Raw genomic sequence first — 23637 nt, 5'->3', positions numbered from 1 at the left:
TGCATATATCGATTATTCCACTTTATTCATGCTGATATAATTATCTTTGTGCCTATTTGCCTCCCCATTAGAACGTAATAATAGAAAATGGCCTATTTATCTTAGAATTCCATTTTTGTGGAATTAATGAATTTATGAGATATGCAAATGAGTCCACTAAAAACAGGCACTCATATCCCTTTCTATATCCACTTGATCCTATCAGGACCCAGGTTCCCCAGATGCTTTTCTTCATCCTCAATCGCAAACCAAGTCCAAATACCAAGGGACAGTGTTTAATAAACCATGCCCAAAAAGCAGACCAGGGACACTCATGATCACAGCGTGTCCAGAGGCTGTCACTGTCCCTGCCAAATGCAAGCCTGAGCAGTCCTGGCTGTGTAAGACTCCCTCCCATCATGGAATCCACACTAGCAGTGGCTAAAGTTTCAAAACCAAAAGTTCCATATTACTCTCCCTGTGGAAAATTTTCAATTATTCTCCACACCTACAGGGCTAAGCCCGAATTCAACTGCCTGGAATCCAAAGTCTATCATATTCTGTACTCAACATAATTTTCTGTACTTTTTTCACTCTCTTCCTCTACACAAACCCTCAAATCCTGCATGAATGCTTTTTCACCTTCCAGTTCTTGCAAGTAATATGTCCCTGGCCAAAAAAAAAAAAAAAAAAATGCAGTTCCTGTTTTCTTCATTACCACTTAATAATAATGTTAGGCGTGGTGGCACATGCCTGTAATTCCAGTGGCTTGAGAAGGCTGAAGCAGAAGGATCGCAAGTTTGAGGTCAACCTCAACAACTTAGCAAGACCCTGTCTTGGGGTGTAGTTCAGTGGCAGAGCACCCCCAGGTTCAATCTCCAACCCCAAAAGTTAAAAATACATTTTTAAACAACAAAAAAAACAATGCTAGCCACTGTTCAGTTCTCAGCACTGGATTATTCAATTACAATGAAAAGGGATGATTTGACCCCTTTAAAATCCTGCTTATGATTCATACTTCCAAGTTAACATTATGTACTTAATATTTGTAAATCTCTTTATGAATATAAAGTGCGTGTATTTTGGTTTCTTTTTGAAATATGGATGTCACATCAATAGTCAATTTGAAATCTTATGGAGATTAGCATCAACTTGTGCATGTTACTATGACCCCAAGACTTCCTATTATAATAAAATAAGAAGCATTTTCTGGTATTTGGGGTCTACACAAGAAAAAAATTTAAAGTATACCCTTCATAAATAATCTGAAATGAGTTATATTCATCCCGACCTCTTAACCAAACATATGTTTTTTATTAAAGCGATAACACCTCTCTTGACATGGTCAGGAAAGGAAAAATCGACTGTGTCAGATTAATAAGCCAACTAAGAAGACGTGTCTGCTGGTGAGACAGGCAGGGGATGAGGACAAGGGGGAAGAACTCTCAGCATGAACAGGCAATAGTGTTACCACACCATTTAACCAGTCACAGGGACTAGAGTTTTTAGAGAGTACACCAACAGTCAAAACGTGGCAGGAAATTAACATCAGAAATCCAATAAAAGAAACCAGAGTCTCATAAATAGATGTTCAGGGAAAGACTGCAATGTGAAAGTAATGCAGAACTGTGGTTAAGAGGCCAAAATTTGAATCCTTCCCCTGCCACCTACTTTTTGGAAAATACAAATGTCATATCAATAGTTCAGTTGGAAACACTCAGTAAATATTGGTTGCAGTTGCAAACAGTGGTAGTAATGCTTTTGGTTTTGTTTGTTGTAGTTACCAATTCAAACTCTAGAAACAAGCAATACGTGAAATTCCAGACTAGTAGATAGGCTGTAAACTTTAAGAAAGTCTATGATACATTGCTGGACAGTCTTGCAGGAGAAAAACATGACTAGGAACCCAGTGATAATCAGAATTTGGAACAATCAAAACAGGAACCTGTGAATTAGATTAGGGCTACAAAAGGCAGAAACCTCATCCCAGGGACAACTTCTAGCTATGAAAATTAAGCACAAAGATTGATGTGTTACAAAGACCCCAAAACCAAACTATTACTTCTCCAGTGTCTATCAAGTACTGAAATGCATGAACTCAGAACACTGGAAGGCCTGAGCCTCCTGACAAACTTCAGGTAACTAGTGGCAGAGAAAGAGGGGTGGATAATTAGTGCAAAACCCAAGGAAAAGCAGACAAATTATTTAGCACATAAATAGACATAGTTTTTTATTAAAAAATAAATAAAAATAATTGAGTACCTACTATTTACCACGTGTCGTATGAGGTAATGTAATGGTAGGCTCCTGTGGCCTACAATCTAGAGTGGACCTTCCCCTTATAGCAGAGATGTTCGGTGCCACTCAGTATGGTAACCACTAGTCCCAAGTGGGTACTAAGCACCAGAAGTGTAACTGGTACCTGAGACATTGAGTTTAAATTTAAATTTTATAAATTTTCATTCACTAAATATAAATACCCACATATGGCTAGTGGTAACCATACTGGACAGCACAGGTCTAGAGAAAGAAGACAATAAACTAGTAAACCAACAAGTAATTGCAACATGTGAAGCTTATTCAGGAAAAGGATAATGTTCTGCCTGAGGAGTGGGAAAGCAGGAGAACTTGATGGGAGGGTGATTCAAACTGTGCTCAGGAGAAAAACAGGAGCAGCTTACAGAAGCTTGTAAGTCACCAGAGGAGCTTGGATTTTATTTGAGGTCATTTACACTTACACTTTTTTTCCAATCACTGCAGCTGGCTGCAGTGTGGAAAATACATTCACCTACAAAAAGATACTTCTTCTACGTGTGCCTGTGTGTTTGCTAGAGTGAATTTGCTAGATTGGCTCTTTTTCTGATCAGAATAGCATCTCTTTCATATTAATGCACATTTATATTTAAAAGGAATATACATTTTGCATCAATATTAATATATCTGAGATTAATGACATGAATGTGTATTCCTAAGGCTTTTGAAAGTACATGAGAAAAGAAATGAGCTCCTAAGGATGTTGATAATATGAAATGATTCTGCAGCTAGAACTTCCCAATACACACATACTTCCAAGAAGTACCTGTGCAAGTTACGTAAGTGAAATAACTGCATACGAAGACATAGGTTAATTTCCAGTGGTAGAAGAAGAAAAGGTAGAACTTAACAAGTCGGGGAAGAGACAACCCTGCAACTGACTAATGGCAAAAAAAAAAAAAAAAAAAAAAGAGAGAGAGAGAACCCATGGCCCATGGAGAATGATTGAAGCTAGTGGGGTTAATTAATTAACCTAGGAAAGAGAAGAGTAATAAATTATTGTGAGGATATTTAGAACCACTATTCCGAGGATAAAGTCCGGTTGGGTTACATTAGCACTGAAGAGAGAACTAAAGCCAGCAGATTAAAACTGCGGAAGGTGCTATTTATGGCTGTGAAACTCTGGAATCAGTGAGGAAAGCAGAGCAATGTCCTTCTGTGGAGGTCTTTAAAACAGAATAGATTCTCATCAGTCTCATTTGAAAGGTTTAAGTGTGATCCTGCCTAAAGGCAAGGTGATGAACAGAGTGACTTTTCAAGGTCCCCTCCAGTCAACCCAATGAGACCACACAGCTGATGGTTTGCGGCGATTTTCTTTTGTTTACCCATATCTTATTGTTTTACACCACCATGTGGCCACACTGAGTAGAAATGTTATAAATTCTGGATCTGAAGATAGGCCTTAAAAAATGTCAATTATATATCTTCACACTCATAGAATCACACAGTGTGTGTAGAAATATCTAATCTGAAAAGTCACTTGGCATGAATATGCTTATACTCATTATTCTTTTGTGATACTACTTTGGAAAATAAAAACGGGTACCTATCTTATTAACAATAACATGTCTAAATCTCTTATTGTGATTTGACATTCTGTAGAAACAAGATTTATCCACAGTAAGCTGGGGCTGTTACATAAAAATCTTTTACTTTATGTATAAGTATGTATAAATACATTTTTTAAGGCCAGATTTTGACCCTTTTACATTTAACAGGTATGTTAAATAAACAAATGTGAACTCAGTGGCAGTTGTACTAAATGAATTCAAACAGCATCAAAGCAGTAGTAGATTTCCTCGAAGGGAAGCAATAATAGATGACATATGACTGTAGGCATCATGTTCAAAATAATTTTAGATACAACATATTAGGCCAATATATTTCCTGGTACCTTCTCTCTTTAATTTTTGTAATACATACATCAGCATCTATTAGCATTTATTAAGCTGTCATGTGAGCCAACTTGCATTGGATTCTATATTGGACAAATTAGAATGTCACTCCATTATCATGCCATCTCCACTACAAAATTATCCTATTAAATATGGACAATGAAATAGCCCTAGGGCCAGACTATTTGGTTTAGAATCCAGTAGGCTGTGTAACTCTGTTAGCCTCGAGTTCTTTGTAGCATAGAATTTAATTTTTTAAGTTTATGTAAATAAACAAGATAATGTGTGATTGCTAAATAAGCAAATATTTGTTGTGTGACAACCAGGCCAGGGATTTCTCTAGGCCCTGGGGATAGGGCAGTGAATAAAACAAAGATCCCTGCCCTCAGAGACAGTACATTCCGATAAAGAGCCAGAGAGTAAAGACATAAGGCTTTGTGGGCCATAGGATCTCTGTCGTTAAGTATTCTACTCTGCCACTGTAGCACAAAAGCAGTCATAGATGACATGTAAACAAGGCACAAATTAATGAGCATTACTGTGTCCTACAAACACAGGTAATGGACCAGATTTGATCTACAGATTATAGTCTGCTGACTCTCTGCAGTAGAGGGAGATAGTAGTAAACACCATCAAAACTAACAAAAAATAAAATAAACATTTTTTTTTAAATGGTGGTAAGTACTGTGGAAAAGTTAAAACACCACCAAGGGTATGGGTGGTGTTGGAGTAGGGTCAGGGGAGATTTTGGAGAATCTAAAAGAGGTTTAGGCTCTGGGTATAAATGTATGTGTTGACAACATTTGTTTTGTATTTAAAATCGTGACAAAAAAATATGTGAAAAGGAACAAGCATTGTACCCTGGGATATCCCAAATGTAGACATCCGGGAAGATGAGAAGATAAGGCAAGCAAAGACATTTTTCTCACTGAGAAAATTATACCTGTGGAAGTGAGTCAGAGTTTTGAAGATATCTAGGGAAAGAACATTCCACTAGGGGGACTATAAAGCACAAAATTCCAGTGGCAGTCATGTGACTATTCTTTTGGGGATAGTGGGATCTGGACAGTGTGTGTGGAGCAGTGAGTTAAGAGATGGTAGCAGGAAGTGAAGTCAGAGAAGTAACATGTGACCACCCACCTGGTGGCACAGGACTCAAAGGCCATTATAAAGACTCAGTGCTCTTCCTACAAGAGAGATAGGACATCTTCAAGGTTTCAAGCACAGGAGTGGCCTGCTCTGGCACACTAATTGTAATGGTATCACTCTGTTGAAAATGAACTAACGGAGAAGCAGAGGGTCTCGTTTTGAGGCTGTTGTAATAATCCAGGTGAGAGGCGATGGACCAGGCAATGAGAACAGCAGGATTCTGAAATAGTTTAAAGATAACCTGACTAGTATTTTGTCCTGGATTGGATAGAGAATGTGAAAGGAAGAGAGGAATCAGAACATACCACATGTTCTCACTCAACTAAAAAAATTGATCTCATAGAAATAGAGGTTTTCACCTAGACTATCACATGACCCAGCAATGTCATCACTGGGGCGCTTACATGAAGGCACTGAAATCAACATGTCAACAAGATATCAGCGCTTCTGTGTTTGTTACAGCACCATTCATAATGGCCTAGTTACCAGTCAGCCTATATGTCTATCAACAGAAGAACAGATAAAGAAAATGTGGTTCATATACACAATTGAATACTATTGAGCCATTAAAAGATGAAATCCTGTCATTTGCAGTAACACGGATGAACCTGGAAGACTATTTAGTGAAATAATCCAGGCATGGAAAGACAAATGCCACATGTTCTCACTCAACTAAGTTGATCTCATAGAAATACAGGTAGAAAAATTATTACCAGATCCTGGAAAAGGTAGAGGGAGGAGGGATTTGGAAGGAATTTATCAACAGATACAAAATTGCAATTAGATAGAAGGAACAAGTTCTGGTGTTCTTTTGAACAATAGGGTGACTAGAGTTAATAACAACGCACTATAATTTTATAGTCTCAGGTGATGACTTTTAAATAGCTTTCCTAAAGCTCAGGAAATAATAATAAGAATTAATAAATAGAATGATACACATTAAAATACTGATATAGAGCAAAGGAAATAAGAAAGTGAAGAGAGAATTTACAGATTGGGGGAAAACAATCTTTGTTGGCTACTCTTCTAACAGAGGATTAATGTCCAGAGTATATAAAGAATTCAAAAACATTTAACACCAAAGAAACAAATAACCCAAATAATAAATGGTAAAATAAACTAAACAGACACTCCTCAAACAAAGAAATATAGATGGTCAACAAATATATGAAAAAATGTTCAACATTGTTAGCAATTATGCAAGTGAAAATCAAAATGACATTGAAATTTCATCTCACTCCAGTAAGAATAGCAACCATCAAGAATAAAAATAATTCATAATGATTGAAATTTGAAATAAATGACAGAATAAAAAACAGAAACTACTCCAACACTTGGAAATTAAAAAATACGCTATTGAATGATGAATGGATAACAGAAGCCATCAGGGGGAAATAAAAAAATTCTTAAGGTAAATGAGAACAAAGATACATCATATCAAAATCTCTGGGAAACTATGAAAGCAGTACTTAGAGGAAAATTTATTTCATGGAACACATTCAATAAAAGAAGAAAAAACAACAAATAAACGATCTAACTCTACAGCTCAAAGCCCTAGAAAAAGAACAGAGCAACACCAAAAGTAGTAGAAGACAGGAAATAGTTAAAATCAGAGCTGAAATCAACGAAATTGAAACAAAAGAAACAATACAAAAAATTGACAAAATAAAAAGTTGGTTCTTTGAAAAAATAAACACAATTGATAAACCCTTAGCCACACTAACAAAGAGAAGAAGATATAAAACTCATATTACTAAAATTCGGGATGTAAAAGGAAATATCAAAACAGACATGAGTGAAATACAAAACATAATTAGAAGCTATTTTGAAAATCTATACTCCAACAAAACACAAAACCTTGAAGACATCAACAAGTTTCTAGAGACATATGAATTATCTAAACTGAACGAGGAGGACATACACAACTTAAATAAATCAATTTCAAGTAATGAAATAGAAGAGGTCATCAAAAGCCTACCAACAAAGAAAAGTCCAGGACCAGATGGGTTCTCAGCCAAGTTCTATAAAACCTTTAAAGAAGAGCTCATTCCAATACTCCTCAAAGTATTCCATGAAATAGAAGAGGAGGGAACCCTCCCAAACTCATTCTATGAAGCCAATATCACCCTGATACCTAAACCAGTCAGAGACACATCGAGGAAAGAAAATTTCAAACCAATATCCTTAATGAACATCGACGCAAAAATTCTCAACAAAATTTTAGCAAATCGCATGCAAAAATATATTAAAAAGATAGTGTACCACGATCAAGTGGGTTTTATCCCAGGGATGCAAGGTTGGTTCAACATCCGGAAATCAACAAATGTCATTCACCATATCAACAGACTTAAAGTTAAGAATCACATGATTATTTCAATAGATGTAGAAAAAGCATTTGATAAAATGCAGCACCCCTTCATGCTCAAAACACTAGAAAAAATAGGGATAGTGGGAACATTCCTTAACATTGTAAAGGCCATCTACACTAAGCCCATGGCCAATATCATTCTAAATGGTGAAAAACTGAAAGCATTCCCTCTAAAAACTGGAACAAGGCAGGGATGCCCTCTTTCACCACTTCTATTCAACATTGTCCTTGAAACTCTAGCCAGAGCAATTAGCAGACCAAAGAAATTAAAGGGATATGAATAGGAAAAGAAGAACTCAAACTATCCCTATTTGTTGATGACGTGATTATATATTTAGAGGAACCAGGATATTCCACCAGAAAACTTTTAGAACTCATAAGTGAATTCAGCAAAGCAGCAGGATATAAGATCAATGTTCATAAATCTAATGCATTTTTACACATAAGTGATGAATTCTCAGAAAGAGAAGTTAGGAAAACTACCCCATCCACAATAGTCTTGAAAAAATCAAAATATTTGAGAATCAATCTCACAAAAGAGGTGAAAGACCTCTACAATGAGTACTACAGAACATTAAAGAAAGAAATTAAAGGAAACCTTAGAAGATGGAAAGATCTCCCATGTTCTTGGACAGGCAGAATTAATATTGTCAAAATGGCCATACTACCAAAAGTACTATAGAGATTCAATGCAATTCCAATTAAAATCCCAATGACATACCTCGCAGAAATAGAGCAAGCAATCATGAAATTCATCTGGAAGAATAAGAAACCCAGAATAGCTAAAGCAATCCTTAGCAGGAAGAGCGAAGCAGGGGGTATCACAATACCAGAACTTCAACTATACTACAAAGCAATAGTAACAAAACCGGCATGGTATTGGACCCAAAATAGACAGGTAGATCAATGGTACAGAATAGAGGACACAGACACAAACCCAAGTAAATACAGTTTTCTTATACTAGACAAAGGTGCCAAAAACATGCAATGGAGAAAAGATAGCATCTTCAACAAATGGTGCTGGGAAAACTGGAAATCCATATGCAGCAGAATGAAACTAAACCCCTATCTCTCACTCTGCACAAAACTCAACTCAAAATGGATCAAGGACCTTGGAGTCAGACCAGAGACCCTGTACCTTATAGAAGAAAAAGTAGGTCCAAATCTTCAAAATGTCGGCTTAGGATCAGACTTCCTTAACAGGTCTCCCATAGCACAAGAAATAAAAGCAAGAATCAATAACTGGGAGATTCAAACTAAAAAGTTTTCTCTTAGCAAAGGAAACTATCAGTAATGTGAAGAGAGAGCCTACAGAGTGGGAGAAAATCTTTGCCAATCATACTTCAGATGAGCACTAATTTCCAGAATATATAAAGAACTCAAACTCTACACCAAGAATACAAATAACCCAATCAACAAATGGGGCTAAGGAAATGAACAGACACTTCACAGAAGAAGACCTACAAGCAATCAACAGATATGTGAAAAAATATTCAACATCTCTAGTATTAAGAGAAATGCAAATCAAAACTACCCTAAGATTCCATCTCACCCCAATTAGAATGGCGATTATCAAGAACACAAGCAACAATAGGTGTTGGAGAGGATGTGGGGGAGAAGGTACACTCATACATTGCTGGTGGGTTTGCAAATTAGTGTAGCTACTCTGGACATTCCTTAGAAAACTTGGAATGGAACAACCATTTGACCCAGCTATCCCACTCCTTGGCCTATACTCAAAGGACTTAAAATCAGCATACTACAGTAATGTAGCCACATCAGTGTTCATAGCTGCTCAATTCATAATAGCTAGATTGTGGAACCAACCTTGATGCCCTTCAATTGATGAATGGGTTAAGAAACTCTGGTATATATGTACAATGGAATATTACTCAGCCATAAAGAAAAATAAAATCATGGCATTTGCCGTCAAATGGATGAAATTTTAGAATATCATGCTAAGTGAGATAAGTCAATCTTAAAAAACCAAAGGACCAATGATCTCGCTGATAAGCAGATGATGACACATAATGGGAGGTGGGAGGGAGGCAAGAATGGAGGAAAGAAGGACTATATATAGAAGGAAAAGGGGGGTGGGAGAGGTGGAGGGGAAGGAAAAAGATAACAGAATGAATCAAACACCATTACCCTATGTAAATGTATGTTTACACAAATAGTATGCCTCTAATTCATGTACAAAAAGAGAAACAAGTTGTAGCCCTTTGTTTACAATTAAAAAAAAAGAATAAAAAGAATAAATGCTGGAGGGGATATGAAGAATAAGAACACTTTCATACCATTGGTGGGATTGGAAACACTGTGCAAATCAGTATGGAGATTCCTCAAAAGTCTAGGCATGGAACCTAGTATATGATGCAGCTAGACCACTCCTTGGTATTTATCCTAAAGTATTAAAATAATCATACTACAGTGATACATGCATGCCCATGTTTATAGCAGCACAATTCACCAGCCTAAGTGTCCATCAATTTTTTAATGTGGTATATATGTACAATGAAGTTTTATTCGGTCTTGAAGAAAAATGAAATCTTGTCATTTGAAGGAAAATGGATGAAACTAGAGACCATTATGTTAAGCAAAATAAGTCAGACTCATAAGGTTGTATGTTTTCTGTCGTATGTGAAAACTAGAGAGGCAAAAGGAAAAGAAAGTTGGGGATTCTATAAAAATTGATGAGAGATGAGTATAGGAGAAAAAGGGGACTAGGGGAAGGGAGGAGAAGAGGGAAAGGGTAAATAATGGGGAATGATATTGACCAAATTATATTGCATGTGCAAATATGTAATGATGAATCCCACTATTATGTACAATTATAATGTACCAGTAAAAATATGGAAAGAATAAAAACTAAAGTACTATAATTTCAAAATAGCTAGAACAAAAGATTTCAAATGTTTCACAACAAAGAAATGAGAAAATTTTGAGTGAGGGATATGCCAATTACCTTGACTTAATCATCACACAATGTATACAAGCATGTACATCAAAACATCATAAAGTACTCCATAAATGTATATAATTATTATGTGTTAATTAAATAAAATCAAAGCCAAACAGGAAATTGGATAGATGGAGAAGACTACCAGAGGTTGGGGGAGAAGTAAGGAAAATCAGAGTCCCAGGTATGATTATGTTAATTTTGATACCTATTAGGTGTATTCATAGTAGAGATGCTGAGAAACTAACTTCTAGAAGATTTTGGAAATTCAGAAAGAGTTTCAGAGTGAGAATTGTAAATGGATGAGTTGACAATTTAAAATCAAGAAACCAATGAATTCAGCAAGGGAGTGAGTATAAAAGGAAAGTGAATAGATCCAAGTCTTGGCCCCCAGGGTACCTCCAGGGAGGTGAGAAGATGCAGCAAAAGAGATGAAAGAGAGCAATCAGTAAGAAGAGCAAAAGTAGAAAGAGAGGAGCTGAAGAGGCCAAGTGGGAAAGGGCCTACCGGGGGAGGAAGTGGGTAATTGCTTGGCTCCCGCTTAGGAGTGCGTATAAAATAAGGACAGAAGTGGACCCGTTTGGGGCAACTCAGAAACCACTAGGAGCATTGTCAAGAGCAGTGTCATTGAAGCAGTAGAAATGAGACCCCTGCTAAGTGAGATAAGCCAATCTCAAAAAACTAAAGGACGAATGATCTCGCTGATAAGCGGATGAGGACATATAATGGGGGGTGGGACGGGCTAGCATTAGGTTTAGGGTTAGGTTTAGAGTTAGGCTAAGGAGAGCGGTAAGAATGAAGGAAAGAAGGACTGTGTAGAGGGAAAAGAGGGGTGGGAGGGGTGGGAGGGGTGGGGGGGAGGGGAAAAATAAAATAAACATCATTACCCTATGTAAACGTAAAAAAATAAAAAAATAAATAAAAAAATAAATAAAAAAAAAAAAAAGAAATGAGACCCCTGCTGGAACAAGTTCAGAGACAACAGGAAGAGAATAATCAGATAAGGAAGGAGTGCACACAGCTTTTGAAAGGTGTGTTGTTGTTTTGTTTTTAATAACAAAGAAAAGAAGGCATTAACTGGATGGGGGAGAAGTGAGGAAAGAGGGACTTTGGGGTGTTTTGTTTTAAGATAGGGCCAGAGCACTGTATGTGCTAGGAGATAAGGGGAAATTGAAAGACAGAAAATAAGGTAGAGAGTGGGAGAACTGCTGGAGGGGATTCCATGGATAGGGATCCAGTGTGGAAGTAGGTGGGTTGGGTTCATGGTCCACAAGGTAACAGGCTTCACATGCTTAGCTTTTAGTAAACTCAGGATGGATGGATATTAAGCCGCCAACTGTCAACTAAAGGGCTAATATGATCTCACAATTCCAGTACAGCAACAACTCAGTAGATCAATGAAAGTAAGATGACTAGGAAAATGACAATGAAGTGAAGACAGTGAAAGTAGCATTGAATCATACTGACTAGTGCCTAGGAAAATGGCCTGACAGTAAACAGGAACCTGATAGACAGGAGGGAGAATGAGGGGTCACTGTTTACATTTGGACTCAGAGGGTAAGTTTGCCTGAGCCAGGATTCCACTTAGTACTTGACTCCTTATAGATGCCTAACTGGTTGATTAATCAATTATCTTTGCTTTTATAAATTCAACATGATGAAAAATCTTTGTCTGTTGCCTCACAAACATTGCATGGAATAATGTTATTCTCAGGCATTTTTCTTTTTCTCCCATTGACTTTTACTGATTCGTTAGGGCTGAACCAAGCTATGGTGGGGAACCAAAGGAAGGTGGATAGTGAAAGCCTAAGTGTCATTTCCTTTGGGAAGCAAATGGGTTGGAGCCACTATCATCTGACATGTATTTCTAATATGAACCCAACAGTATGCCATGTACTGAAAGTAATTCATCACACTTAAGAAATATATCTCAGCAAATACAGAATTTTGGGAAGCCACATTCTGTTATTTAATGCTTATATCCTTGGGCTGGTATTGTGGCTCAGTGGTAGAGTGCTTGCCTACTACTTGTGAGGTACTGGGTTCGATCCTCAGGACCACATAAAAATAAATTAAGGTATTGTGTCCATCTACAACTAAAAATATTTTTTAAAAAATGCTTATATCCTTTCACTCATAATAATTACCTTCATGAAAGTGTGGCAGATAATGAATTCAATGCATCTCATTTCTTCACTTATTTCAATATCAATTTGGAGTCGTGTTCCTTTGGAAAAAGACACCCAGGTATAATAAAATCACATTTAGGAATAGAGCAAACTATTTGACAACACATCATTATAGAAGAAGTAAGTTGGAGAACGAAAATGATAAAACTTCCGATTTTACAAAGGAAACTCATTAACAAATCACCAAAAGTATTTAAAATGCAAGAAAGTCTCAGAAATCCACTCTGGGGATCCACCTCTGTCTTTCAATGCTAATCATTAATATTACAGAATCTCTGCCAATGAAACTTTTTCTTAACCCATACCACCGTGGCTTTGTTCTTGGATTACTTTTAAATTTTTTTCATGTTTTAAAGTTGCTAAGTTTTTTCTGAACTATGCACAATAATTTTAATAAAATGTGTGATATTATTCCTAAATAGGAAATAGTAAACGGAAACATCTCAGCAGGGTGCAGTGAGTGGAATGTATGAAAGCTGATATCTGACTATGGATCCACAATTACACCACACTCACTACTTGTTGCACTATCTAATAATTTGTTTACTTCAGAGTTAGGTAAACACCCTCAAATGTAGCCCACTATGTGGTTTTATAAATAAAATTTCATTGGAACACAGTCCCATTCAATTACCTTGTATTGTCTAATCCTGCTTCTGAAAGACAAAATTGAATGTGTGAGACCACATATTCTACAAAGTCTAAACTATTTTCTTTCTGACCCTTTATAGAAAAATCTTTCACCCCCCCACCCCCGGTTTAACTAATAGCTGATAGCCTTGTTAAACAATGTTTGTTGAGCCATATTTTCACCTAGACAAATGCCAATGGTAGGAGGAATCAGATTACAGACCAAGTTATCACCTGAAAGAGCCCACTCACATAAAAACAGTATGTATTGCTTTGAGAATGAGAGTCTTGAAGTTTTCCATGGATTTTTTAAATTCAGAATTTATCAAATGAATTTCCATTAGGTAACAGCCACTTACAAGTCCAATAGACTGCCTTTTCAGGCTGTCATGAGAGAGGACTTTTCTAAGGACTTCTATGAAAATGAAAACATTTGAAATACACTTTTGCCCTTCTAAAGCCTATAATTTTGTAACTTGTTTCTACTCCATGCATATCCACACAGCATCAAAACCTCCTAGCACTCTATCTTTTCATTAAGGGCTTTGGAAAATATGAAGGGATTCTTAAAAGATTATTCTTAGATTATTGTCATTTATTTGAAATGTTAGTGTACAGCTTCTTTCCAATATCACATGTGTATGAAGAAAAACAGAATTGATTAATCATCCAAATGCTGTATTTGTTTCCATTGTTAATCTTTAAGGTCCTAATTTTTCTCTGTCTTGAGCAAGAATCTAAATATTTTAATTCTTTCAACAGACTACTATAGTAAGTTTATAGTTGGTATGTCTCAGACAACCTACATTTAGGGAAGGAACATTTCTAATTCAATTTACAATGATGTCAAGAAAAAACACGTATCTGCAGGCAAAGATAAGGAAACATGCAGGGGTACACAGTGATAGCTCTAATTAAATAAATAAACTTTTGGTACTAGTGATTAGGTACACAGGATTATTATATGTTTAATTGGCTAACGTGACAATTTGGAATTACTTCTAGTCACATTTAATTGGATTTAGAATCTCTAGAGAAAAGAAATAGAGAGGGCTAGCAAAGAAATAGTCATAAAAGTAAACTGTTTTTCCAAAGGGTGCTAAGTAATGAATTAATATCCATTGCACAATAGTTTTTAATATTGCCTCAGCTTAATAAGACCAAAGTGGTGATTGTACACACTAGATACTAAAACTAATTCAATTAGGCACAAAGCTTGGGGGGAGGGGATTGTCTTTTGCAAACTGGAGATTTTTTATTTTCAATTCAAAAAAGGTTAACTTGATCAGAGGTTAATAATCATTAACTTGGGTAAGTTTGAGATATGCTTAAATATCTAATGGTCAGCTATATTTACTGTTAGGTTTGAAGACATTTTAAAGTCTATAAATTTGCTTTTATTCTATAAATGTTTCGAAGCTTAATACAAAGCAACACAAACAGAGTACTCCCTTACAGTCTTGAAATATTCTTATACTGTACAAACAGGAAAACCATCTAGAAGACAAATGGCTTATTTCTCCTCGCAATTTTAGTTTACTTACAAAAAATTCCCCCTACTTTGTACATTCTAAAATGTGCTGTAAGTTTTACTTAATTTTAGTCAAGTCAGATTCATACATTGCACAATCTTCCTCAGTATTCCTGCATCCTACCTATCATGGTTTTCCTTCTGCCCTGTGAATTTGTCTGTCACAACTCTGCTCTTGTTCTCAGGAGCGCCATGATTGCGGACTACATATTCTGGCTCAGAGGAGGAAGTGACCAGTGTGTGAGCAAGCTCATCAAGCTGTATTGGCAGGTAAAAATTGATGTCCCAACTGGGGAGGAGGAGCTCTTCTCATGCTTAAGACAAAAGTGAAGGATTGGTGCTTAAAAGACTGCTGAAAAAGGTAGTTCCGGGCATATCAATCAGGACACTATCCAGTAGTAATATATTGATAATGAAGTAGATTTTCCAAGACTAATTTTAGGGCAAATTCAAGGTTGTTAACCCTTGGCTCATACTTCAGTTTTACAACCCAATATAAATTTTAGACATCCCAGGAACCATTTTTCCAGGCAAGCTACTGTAATGGCATGATCCTTTAAAATAAGAACATTGTATCCAGAGTATATCAAGAACTCAAACACTGTTGTCAACATTAAAAAAAAAAAAGTAACCCATAAATGGCATAATGAACTGAACACACTTCTCAAAAGAAGAAATACAAATGGCCAACAATTTTATGAAAAATCTTCAACATCTTTAGCCATCAGGGAAATTCACTCCCAGTAGAATAGCAAGCATTGTGAATACAAATAATGATAAATGCTGGTGAGGATTCAGGAGAAAAAGGAATTCTTATACACTGTTAGTGGGGATGTAAATCAGTACAGCCACTATGGTAATCATAGTAGGGGTTACTGGGAAAGCTAAAACTAGAGTTCAGTCACCACTATCCACTCCCCCAAAAAATCGCTTTACCATATGATTAGATATACCACTCCTTGGTATTTATCCAAAAGAATAAAATCAGTATGTTTTAAGGATACATGCATACTCATGCAGCACAGTTCACAATAGTCAAGGATTCTGCTGAGGTGTCCATCAACAGATGAATGATAAAGAAAATAGGGCATTTATACATGATGAAGTTTTATTCAGCCATAATAAAGAACAAAATTATGTCATTTTCTGGAAAATGAATGGGACTGAAGATCATAATTTTCCCCAAAAATAAACTCAGAAAATGTATCATATGTTTTCTTTCATATGTAGAAGCTAAGAGGGAGAAAAAACTCCATGAAATTAGAAGGGAGAAAAAATACAGGAGAGAAAACTGATTAGGGGGAAGGAAGGAAATGAAATTTCCCAATTTGAAATTTCCCAAATTATGAAATTCCCATTGGGAAATGAAACTGATCAAATTATGTTTTTAGGTATGCACAAATATACCAAAATGAAACTCACTATTCTGTATAATTAATGTACTCTAATAAAAATATGAATGTTATATTTTCATAGATTATTGTTGATCTATGACCCATAAAAGTGGATGTTAGAAATATTATCAATTACATAGTAAAAGATAATGTTAAGATCAGGTATATTTGCTGGTCAACATTATTTGAAACAATCAAGGACAAACTACAAATCTTCTTTATTTTATTATTCAAAATGGCAGCAAGAAACAATATCAAAGATCAAGTTATAAGGTGAATTTATAAGTTACAAGATGATCTCTTTCACAACATACAATTCTTTTCTAGTCCTATTTTTCCCCCATAAGTGGTCAATAAGTTTCTGCTGAAATATATTTAAAATGGAGAGATCACTTATGCCACCCCCCCAAAATATTCAACTTGCTAATTATTAAACTGTTTCCTTCATTTAAAGTGGATTTCCACTCCCTGAGAACTTCCATCCAGTGGTTACCTCTAAAGCCACATGGACCAAAGGGAAATTCATTTCCAAATGAAATATTTTTAAATATTTGAAAACAACTACATGTGCCAACTTTCTCCCTTATACCTTTTCTTTCCCAGATAATGTAGGGGCTTCTTTATATTTCAGGATAATTTAATTTAGTTGACTATGAATATTTTGAACTAACTAGAATAAGAACTGCTAAACCACTAACAAGGAAATGAGAAATAATCAGAAATGATTCCTAATTTTTCCCACATTTTCACTATTGTATTGTGACCCCTAGATTTCTGTCTCTGTGTATCACATATTATCTTTAGCAGACTGTAAAGTATTATGTACACCACGTAAAATTTCCATTTATATCATTATGTGTGAACTTTTGGAGTTCAGTTTACCTACTATAAAAAATTGAAGATAGTCCTACTGTACTTGAGACCTATAAAAAAAAGTTCAGATTGATCGTCAGATAGATAGTACTTTAATCTCAAAAAGCATATATCAATTTTCTCATACTATTAAGAATTTCCTGTAGAAATCTGTAACATACAAACTGTAGTAATTGCTTATGCGTATGTAATTAAATAGATGTAAAGAATTAGTAGGCATGAAAAATAAATAATATGAGTTGTAGATATAGACAAAAAAGGAAGTCTATTTTTCTTTTCACATGTTTATTGGTGTATTATAGTTATACATGATGGAGGGATTTGTTACATATTCATACGTGAACACAATATAACAATATAATTTTGGCCAATATCATTCCCCAGTATTTCCCTTTTCCTTCCTTCTTCCTCCCTCAGTTCCTTCCCTCTATTCTACTGATCTCCCTTCAATTTTCATGAGATCCTCCCACCTTTCTTTTCCTAAAAATGAAAGACTTCTTGGAAGAAGAAAGAAAGGATTGATCAGTATTCAGCATACCTGGCAGAGAGTAGGTTCCCAATAAATGTCAGTCTCTACTTGTTCATTCATTAAACAAACATATATTGAGTGTCAACTGTGTTTTGTACATTGAACTAGGAAAAAATAGATCCAAAACAGGTATAATGTGAGACAAATTAAGAGTTTGAAATTTTTGTAAATAAAAATGTTTTCCATTTTCTTTGATTTTCAAAGAACATTCTCTTATTTACCTCAAACTAAAAAAATAACCTCTACTTACCAATACATACATGTTTACAATATTAAAAGGAACAAAGAAAATACTTTGTTGTACTGTTTTATATTAATAAATGGCAAGAAAAACATACTTCTCTTTGTTTTCTTTTCCTTATTTAATTGAAAGTTTTGTATTTCAATTGTGTCTGTCATGATATTTCCTGTTCATTCCGAATTTTAGTAATTTGAGTTTTCTCTCTCCTTCTCTTTGTTAGTGTGGCTAAGTGTTTATCAATTGTGTTTATTTTTTCAAAGAACCAACTTTTTATTTTGTCAATTTTTTGTATTGTTTCTTTTGTTTCAGTTTCATTGATTCAGCTCTGATTTTAACTATTTCCTGTCTTCTACTACTTTTGGTGTTGATCTGTGCTTCTTTTTCTAGGACTTTGAGCTGTAGTGTTAGGTCATTTATTTGTTGATTTTTTTCTTCTTTTATTGAATGCGCTCCATGAAATAATTTTCCTCTAAGTACTGCTTTCATAGTGTCCCAGAGATTTTGATATGTTGTATCTTCGTTCTTGTTTCCCCCCTGATGTCTTGTGTTATCCATTCATCATTCAATAGCATATTATTTAATCTCCAGGTATTGGAGAAGTTTCTATTTTTTATTCTGTCATTTATTTCTAATTTCAATCCATTATGATCTGATAGAATATAAGGTAGTACCTCTATCTTCTTGTATGTGCTAACAGTAGCTTTGTGGCATAAAATATGGTCTATTTTAGAGAAGGATCCATGTGCCGCAGAGAAGAAAGTGTATTCGCTCTTGGTCGGATGGTATATTCTATAAATGTCCATTAAGTCTAAATTATTGATTGTGTTATTGAGATCTATGGTTTTTTTTGTTCAATTTTTGTTTGGAAGATCTGTCCAGTGGTGAGAGAGGTGTGTTAAAATCGCCTAGTATTATTGCATTGTGGTCTATTTGATTCCTGGAATTGAGAAGGATTTGTTTGACGTACATGGATGAGCCACTGTTTGGAGCATAGATATTTATGATTTTTATGTCTTGCTGATTTATGCTTCCCTTAAGCTTTATGAAATGTCCTTCTTTATCCCTTCTGACTAACTTTGGCTTGAAGTTCACATTATCTGATATGAGGATGGATACTCTGGCTTTTTTGCTGAGTCCACATGCATGGTATGTTTTTCCCCATCCTTTCACCTTTAGTCTGTGAGTATCTCTTTCTATGAGATGAGTCTCTTGCAGGCAGCATATTGTTGGATCTTTCTTTTTAATTCAATCTGCCAGTCTGTGTCTTTTGATTGATGTGTTCAGGTCATTAACATTCAGGGTATTATTAAGATAGATTTTGTATTCCTAGTCATTTGGCTCATTTTTTGTTTTTTAACATGACTTGGTTTCTCCTTTATTTGGCTATTCCTTTAGGGTAGTTCCTCCCTTTGCTGATTTACATCATTATTAAACCCCTATCTCTCATCCTGCGCAAAACACAACTCAAAATGGATCAAGGACCTTGGAATCAAACCAGAGACCCTGTACCTTATAGAAGAAAAAGTAGGTCCAAATCTTCAAAATGTCGGCTTAGGATCAGACTTCCTTAGCAGGTCTCCCATAGCACAAGAAATAAAAGCAAGAATCAACAACTGGGATAGATTCAAACTAAAAAGCTTTCTCTTAGCAAAGAAAACTATCAGCAATGTGAAGAGAGAGCCTACAGAGTGGGAGAATATCTTTGCCACTCATACTTCAGATAGAGTACTAATTTCCAGAATATACAAAGAACTCAAAAAACTCTACACCAAGAATACAAATAATCCAATCAACAAATGGGCTAAGGAAATGAACAAACACTTCACAGAAGAAGATCTACAAGCAATCAACAGATACATGAAAAAATTTTCAACATCTCTAGTAATAAGAGAGTAATAATGCAAATCAAAACTACCCTAAGATTCCATCTCACTCCAATTAGAATGGCGATTATCCAAGAACACAAGCAGCAATAGGTGTTGGCGAGGATGTGGGGAAAAAGGTACACTCATACATTGCTGGTGGGGTTGCAAATTAGTGCAGCCACTCTGGAAAGCAGTATGGAGATTCCTTAGAAAACTTGGAATGGAACTACCATTTGACCCAGCTATCCCACTCCTTGGCCTATACCCAAAGGACTTAAAATCAGCATACTACAGTGATGCAACCACATCAGTGTTCATAGCTGCTCAATTCACAATTGCCAGATTGTGGAACCCACCTAGATGCCCTACAATTGATGAATGGATTAAGAAACTCTGATATATATATATACACACACACAATAGAATATTACTCAGCCATAAAGAAAAATAAAATTATGGCATTTGCAGTCGAATGGATGAAATTGGAGAATATCATACTAAGTGAGATAAGCCAATCTGAAAAAAACCAAAGGACCAATGATCTTGCTGATAAGCAGATGATGACACATAATGGGGGATGGGAGGGAGGCAAGAACGGAGGAAGGAGGGACTGTATAGAGGGAAAATAGGGATGGGAGTGGGGAGGAAAAAATAACAGAATGAATCAAACACCATTACCCTATGTAAATGTATGATTATACAAATGGTATGCCTCTACTTCATGTACAACCAGAGAAACAAGTTGTACCCCATTTTTTTACAATTAAAAATAAATAATTTTTTTTAAAAAGTTACTTGCATAGTGGAAAATCGCCCCTGTCTGGAATCAGGTCTGATTCAGTACATATTCTAACACAAACTAGTCTACTAATAGAACTTAAGGGAAATTAAGTCTCTTGCTGTAACTAAAGGAACTTCAATTAGCAAGGAAGGGATGGCCAGCATAAAGAGCTTGTGAAGCTCTATTCTTAAAGCTCATTTTAATACTATATTTGTATCAAATTTTTAGGCTCTTCAAAAACTCTTGCTAAAAATTTTAAGGAAAAAAAAAGCAACATAATTAGAAATTTCATCCTGCTGATAAAGTACATATACAAAAACCCTCTTTCTAGGCCCAACACCAGAACAGCACACCATTCTCTCACCAGTTATATACTTCCTTCTGCTAAATGACTTCTTCATTTTCATTAAGATATACACATCTCCCCTCCATCCTGTTCTGTACTATATCAGAAGAGGGTTTTGGACATTGCCATGGACATGTAGGCTTTGAAAACAGGGGTTCCAGGGGTACCCAATTCATCCTGGGAATTACACTTACCAATTTAGGAATGTTCACAAACATCTCAGACTAGAGATTGCATCTGTGTATACATTTGTAGACCTCCATGAAGATCGACTAGACAGGCACTGTTTTCACCTAGTAGACAAGTTACTACATATAGACAACTCCAAACTTAAAATGATTTGATTTGTGACATTTTGACTTTACAGTGGTGCAAAAGCCTATCTATGCAGCTGTAGTTGTTCACTGTCACTACAACATTCAATAAGTTATTTGAGATATTCACTATATTTTTATAAAATATGCTTTTATTTCCTAACTTTGGGCTAACGGAAGTTTTCTAAGCACATTTAATGTAGGTTAGGCTAAGTTGTGATGTTCAGTAGATGGGTGTATTAAAAGCATTTTCAACTTCTGAAATTTTCACCTAACAATGGATTTTGGGACAAAACCCCATCATAAGTGAAGGAGTGTCTATTATCTTTCTTTCAAGTACATAAAAATCCCTTTCCCACTGGTTAGTTATTATTTTTGGACATCTTAAACAAATAGAAATTTTCAGAATGTAAAAATTTGAGTACCAATATATATCTACTTTTGAATATGGTTGACTCACAGACTCTTAGATGCAAAAGAAGATTTTGCTTTGGTGAACTCAAGAACCCCTTTCAATTGTATTAGGCACATGTTTTGTGTCATCAATCTAGCAAGAAATAAAAAAGGTTTAAAACTCTATACTCTATGACAGCTCACACTGCGATATATCACTCTAAATAAATGTGTTTGCACATGTTATTCTATAATAGCATCACCTCTACCAAGGTAGAGGGGGTTGAAAATAACTTGTGACATTTGTACTTGCATGCAATGCCTCTGCAACCTGATACCCAGTCTTCTGTTATCAGCTCTCCTCCTGGACAACACCTTGAGAGCTCATCACAGCTGAACTAAAAAGCAAAATGGCAAGTACCTAGTCAGGCTAAGATTACCTACTTTGAAACATCTACCTTATGGTATTTATGTGTTGATCCTGAAGTAATATTACAAGAACTTTACCAGTTATAAACTGAAATCTATCTCCCAAGCTCCCAGCCCCTTAGATCCAGGGCTAGATTGAATATCATCATGAAAATAAGTAAATTTCCTCTTCTTCCACTTCCCTGTCTTGTTTTGCCACATTCGCTTTCAGCCATGTTCTCAGCCACCAACCTGGTCTTTTGTATGGCTTTATCTTCTGCAGTGTACCCAAGCCAACCCTAGTCTACACTGTTCAGCAAAATGGAGGGAGAGAAGGTGAAAACAACTGATTTTGTTGCAGAACTCACACAAAATGAATGCAGAGAAACTCCGTCAAACATAGACAAGCTGCCTGATCAGCTCATTTCTCACCTTAATTATTCTTTTCTTTCTTTTTTTGAGTCAATCTGCAACCTTCAGACCTTCAATCCACAGTCTCAGACTCCTCTGAGAATCTGATTTAATTTGTAAGCATCCACCTAGAACAATACCTGCGAAGACATACACACAAAAAAATAAAAATAAAAAAATGTGCTTACTAGGTATCTCATTGCTTTGGAAATTTATCTACATGTAGTCACAGCACCAATGCAGCATTTACAGATAATTGTGGCTTTCTCATTACTGTGAGAAATTATTGTGATTTTTCTGGTAAAAGAAATTGAAATATTTGACATCACATCACTTTCAATTTTTCATTTTAATGGCAATAAAGGGTAAAATTTTAATTCATAAAATCTCTAATACTAAGTGGAGTTATAGCTCCTGTAACTCACAATATCTCATATAGGTAATCATTCATCAAGATATACCAAAATTGTCTATTTTAACTCATATAACATGATTTCTTTTGTCCTCAACACAATGAAGTCAACTTTGATAGGTATATACCATTATGACTGTCAGCAACTTGTTCCAATTTTAAGAATATATGGACCCAAAAAATGACCTTTATTCAAGAAAAGTCATTTGCCAAGTGTCTATAGATTGTAGTCTATGAAAATTCCCAAGATTTTGTTTATTTCCCTCCCCAGTTGAAAAATTCACACTGTTAATTGACTCATTTAATGTAACTGTTTGGCATTAAAAAAAAAAAAAAAAAACTCATAGGTTTTTAGCGGTACCTCTAATAATAACTTCAGCATTTTCAATCCAAAGATTTACCACATCTATGTGGCTAAGATGTCAGCCATTATTAAGCTAGTCCTGGAATAAACTTCTCACTATTGAGTTGTCCAAGGAAGGGGTCTTCTTTTCTCTTAAAAATTTCTAAAGAAATAAACAAACAAAATCACTTTTAAACTTCTTTTGTGAATTACCAACAAACTTCTCCAATAGCAAAGAATCTCATGGCCTGCTCTCATTATCTGGACAAAGAGCTCCTGAAAAGGCACCGTTGTGAGTCTGTGGCTCTGAGGAA

At 35.5% G+C, this 23637-nt stretch overlaps 1 protein-coding gene across 1 annotated transcript in view; it reads left to right on the top strand.

Moving 5' to 3' along the window:
• The window catches only part of Spata16 (spermatogenesis associated 16), a 241235-nt gene that overhangs the window by 139629 nt on the left and 77969 nt on the right, over nt 1–23637 (top strand). The window contains exon 4 of the mRNA XM_047565397.1: nt 15199–15283. Within this exon, the coding sequence (XP_047421353.1) occupies nt 15199–15283 (85 nt within the window). The remainder of the gene's footprint in view (nt 1–15198; nt 15284–23637) is intronic.

This window comes from Sciurus carolinensis, chromosome 9, assembly GCF_902686445.1.
Source record: "Sciurus carolinensis chromosome 9, mSciCar1.2, whole genome shotgun sequence".
Classification (NCBI taxonomy): domain Eukaryota; kingdom Metazoa; phylum Chordata; class Mammalia; order Rodentia; family Sciuridae; genus Sciurus; species Sciurus carolinensis.
The sequence above is the reverse complement of the archived record's forward strand: the minus strand, read 5'-3'. Positions and strand labels throughout refer to the sequence as shown.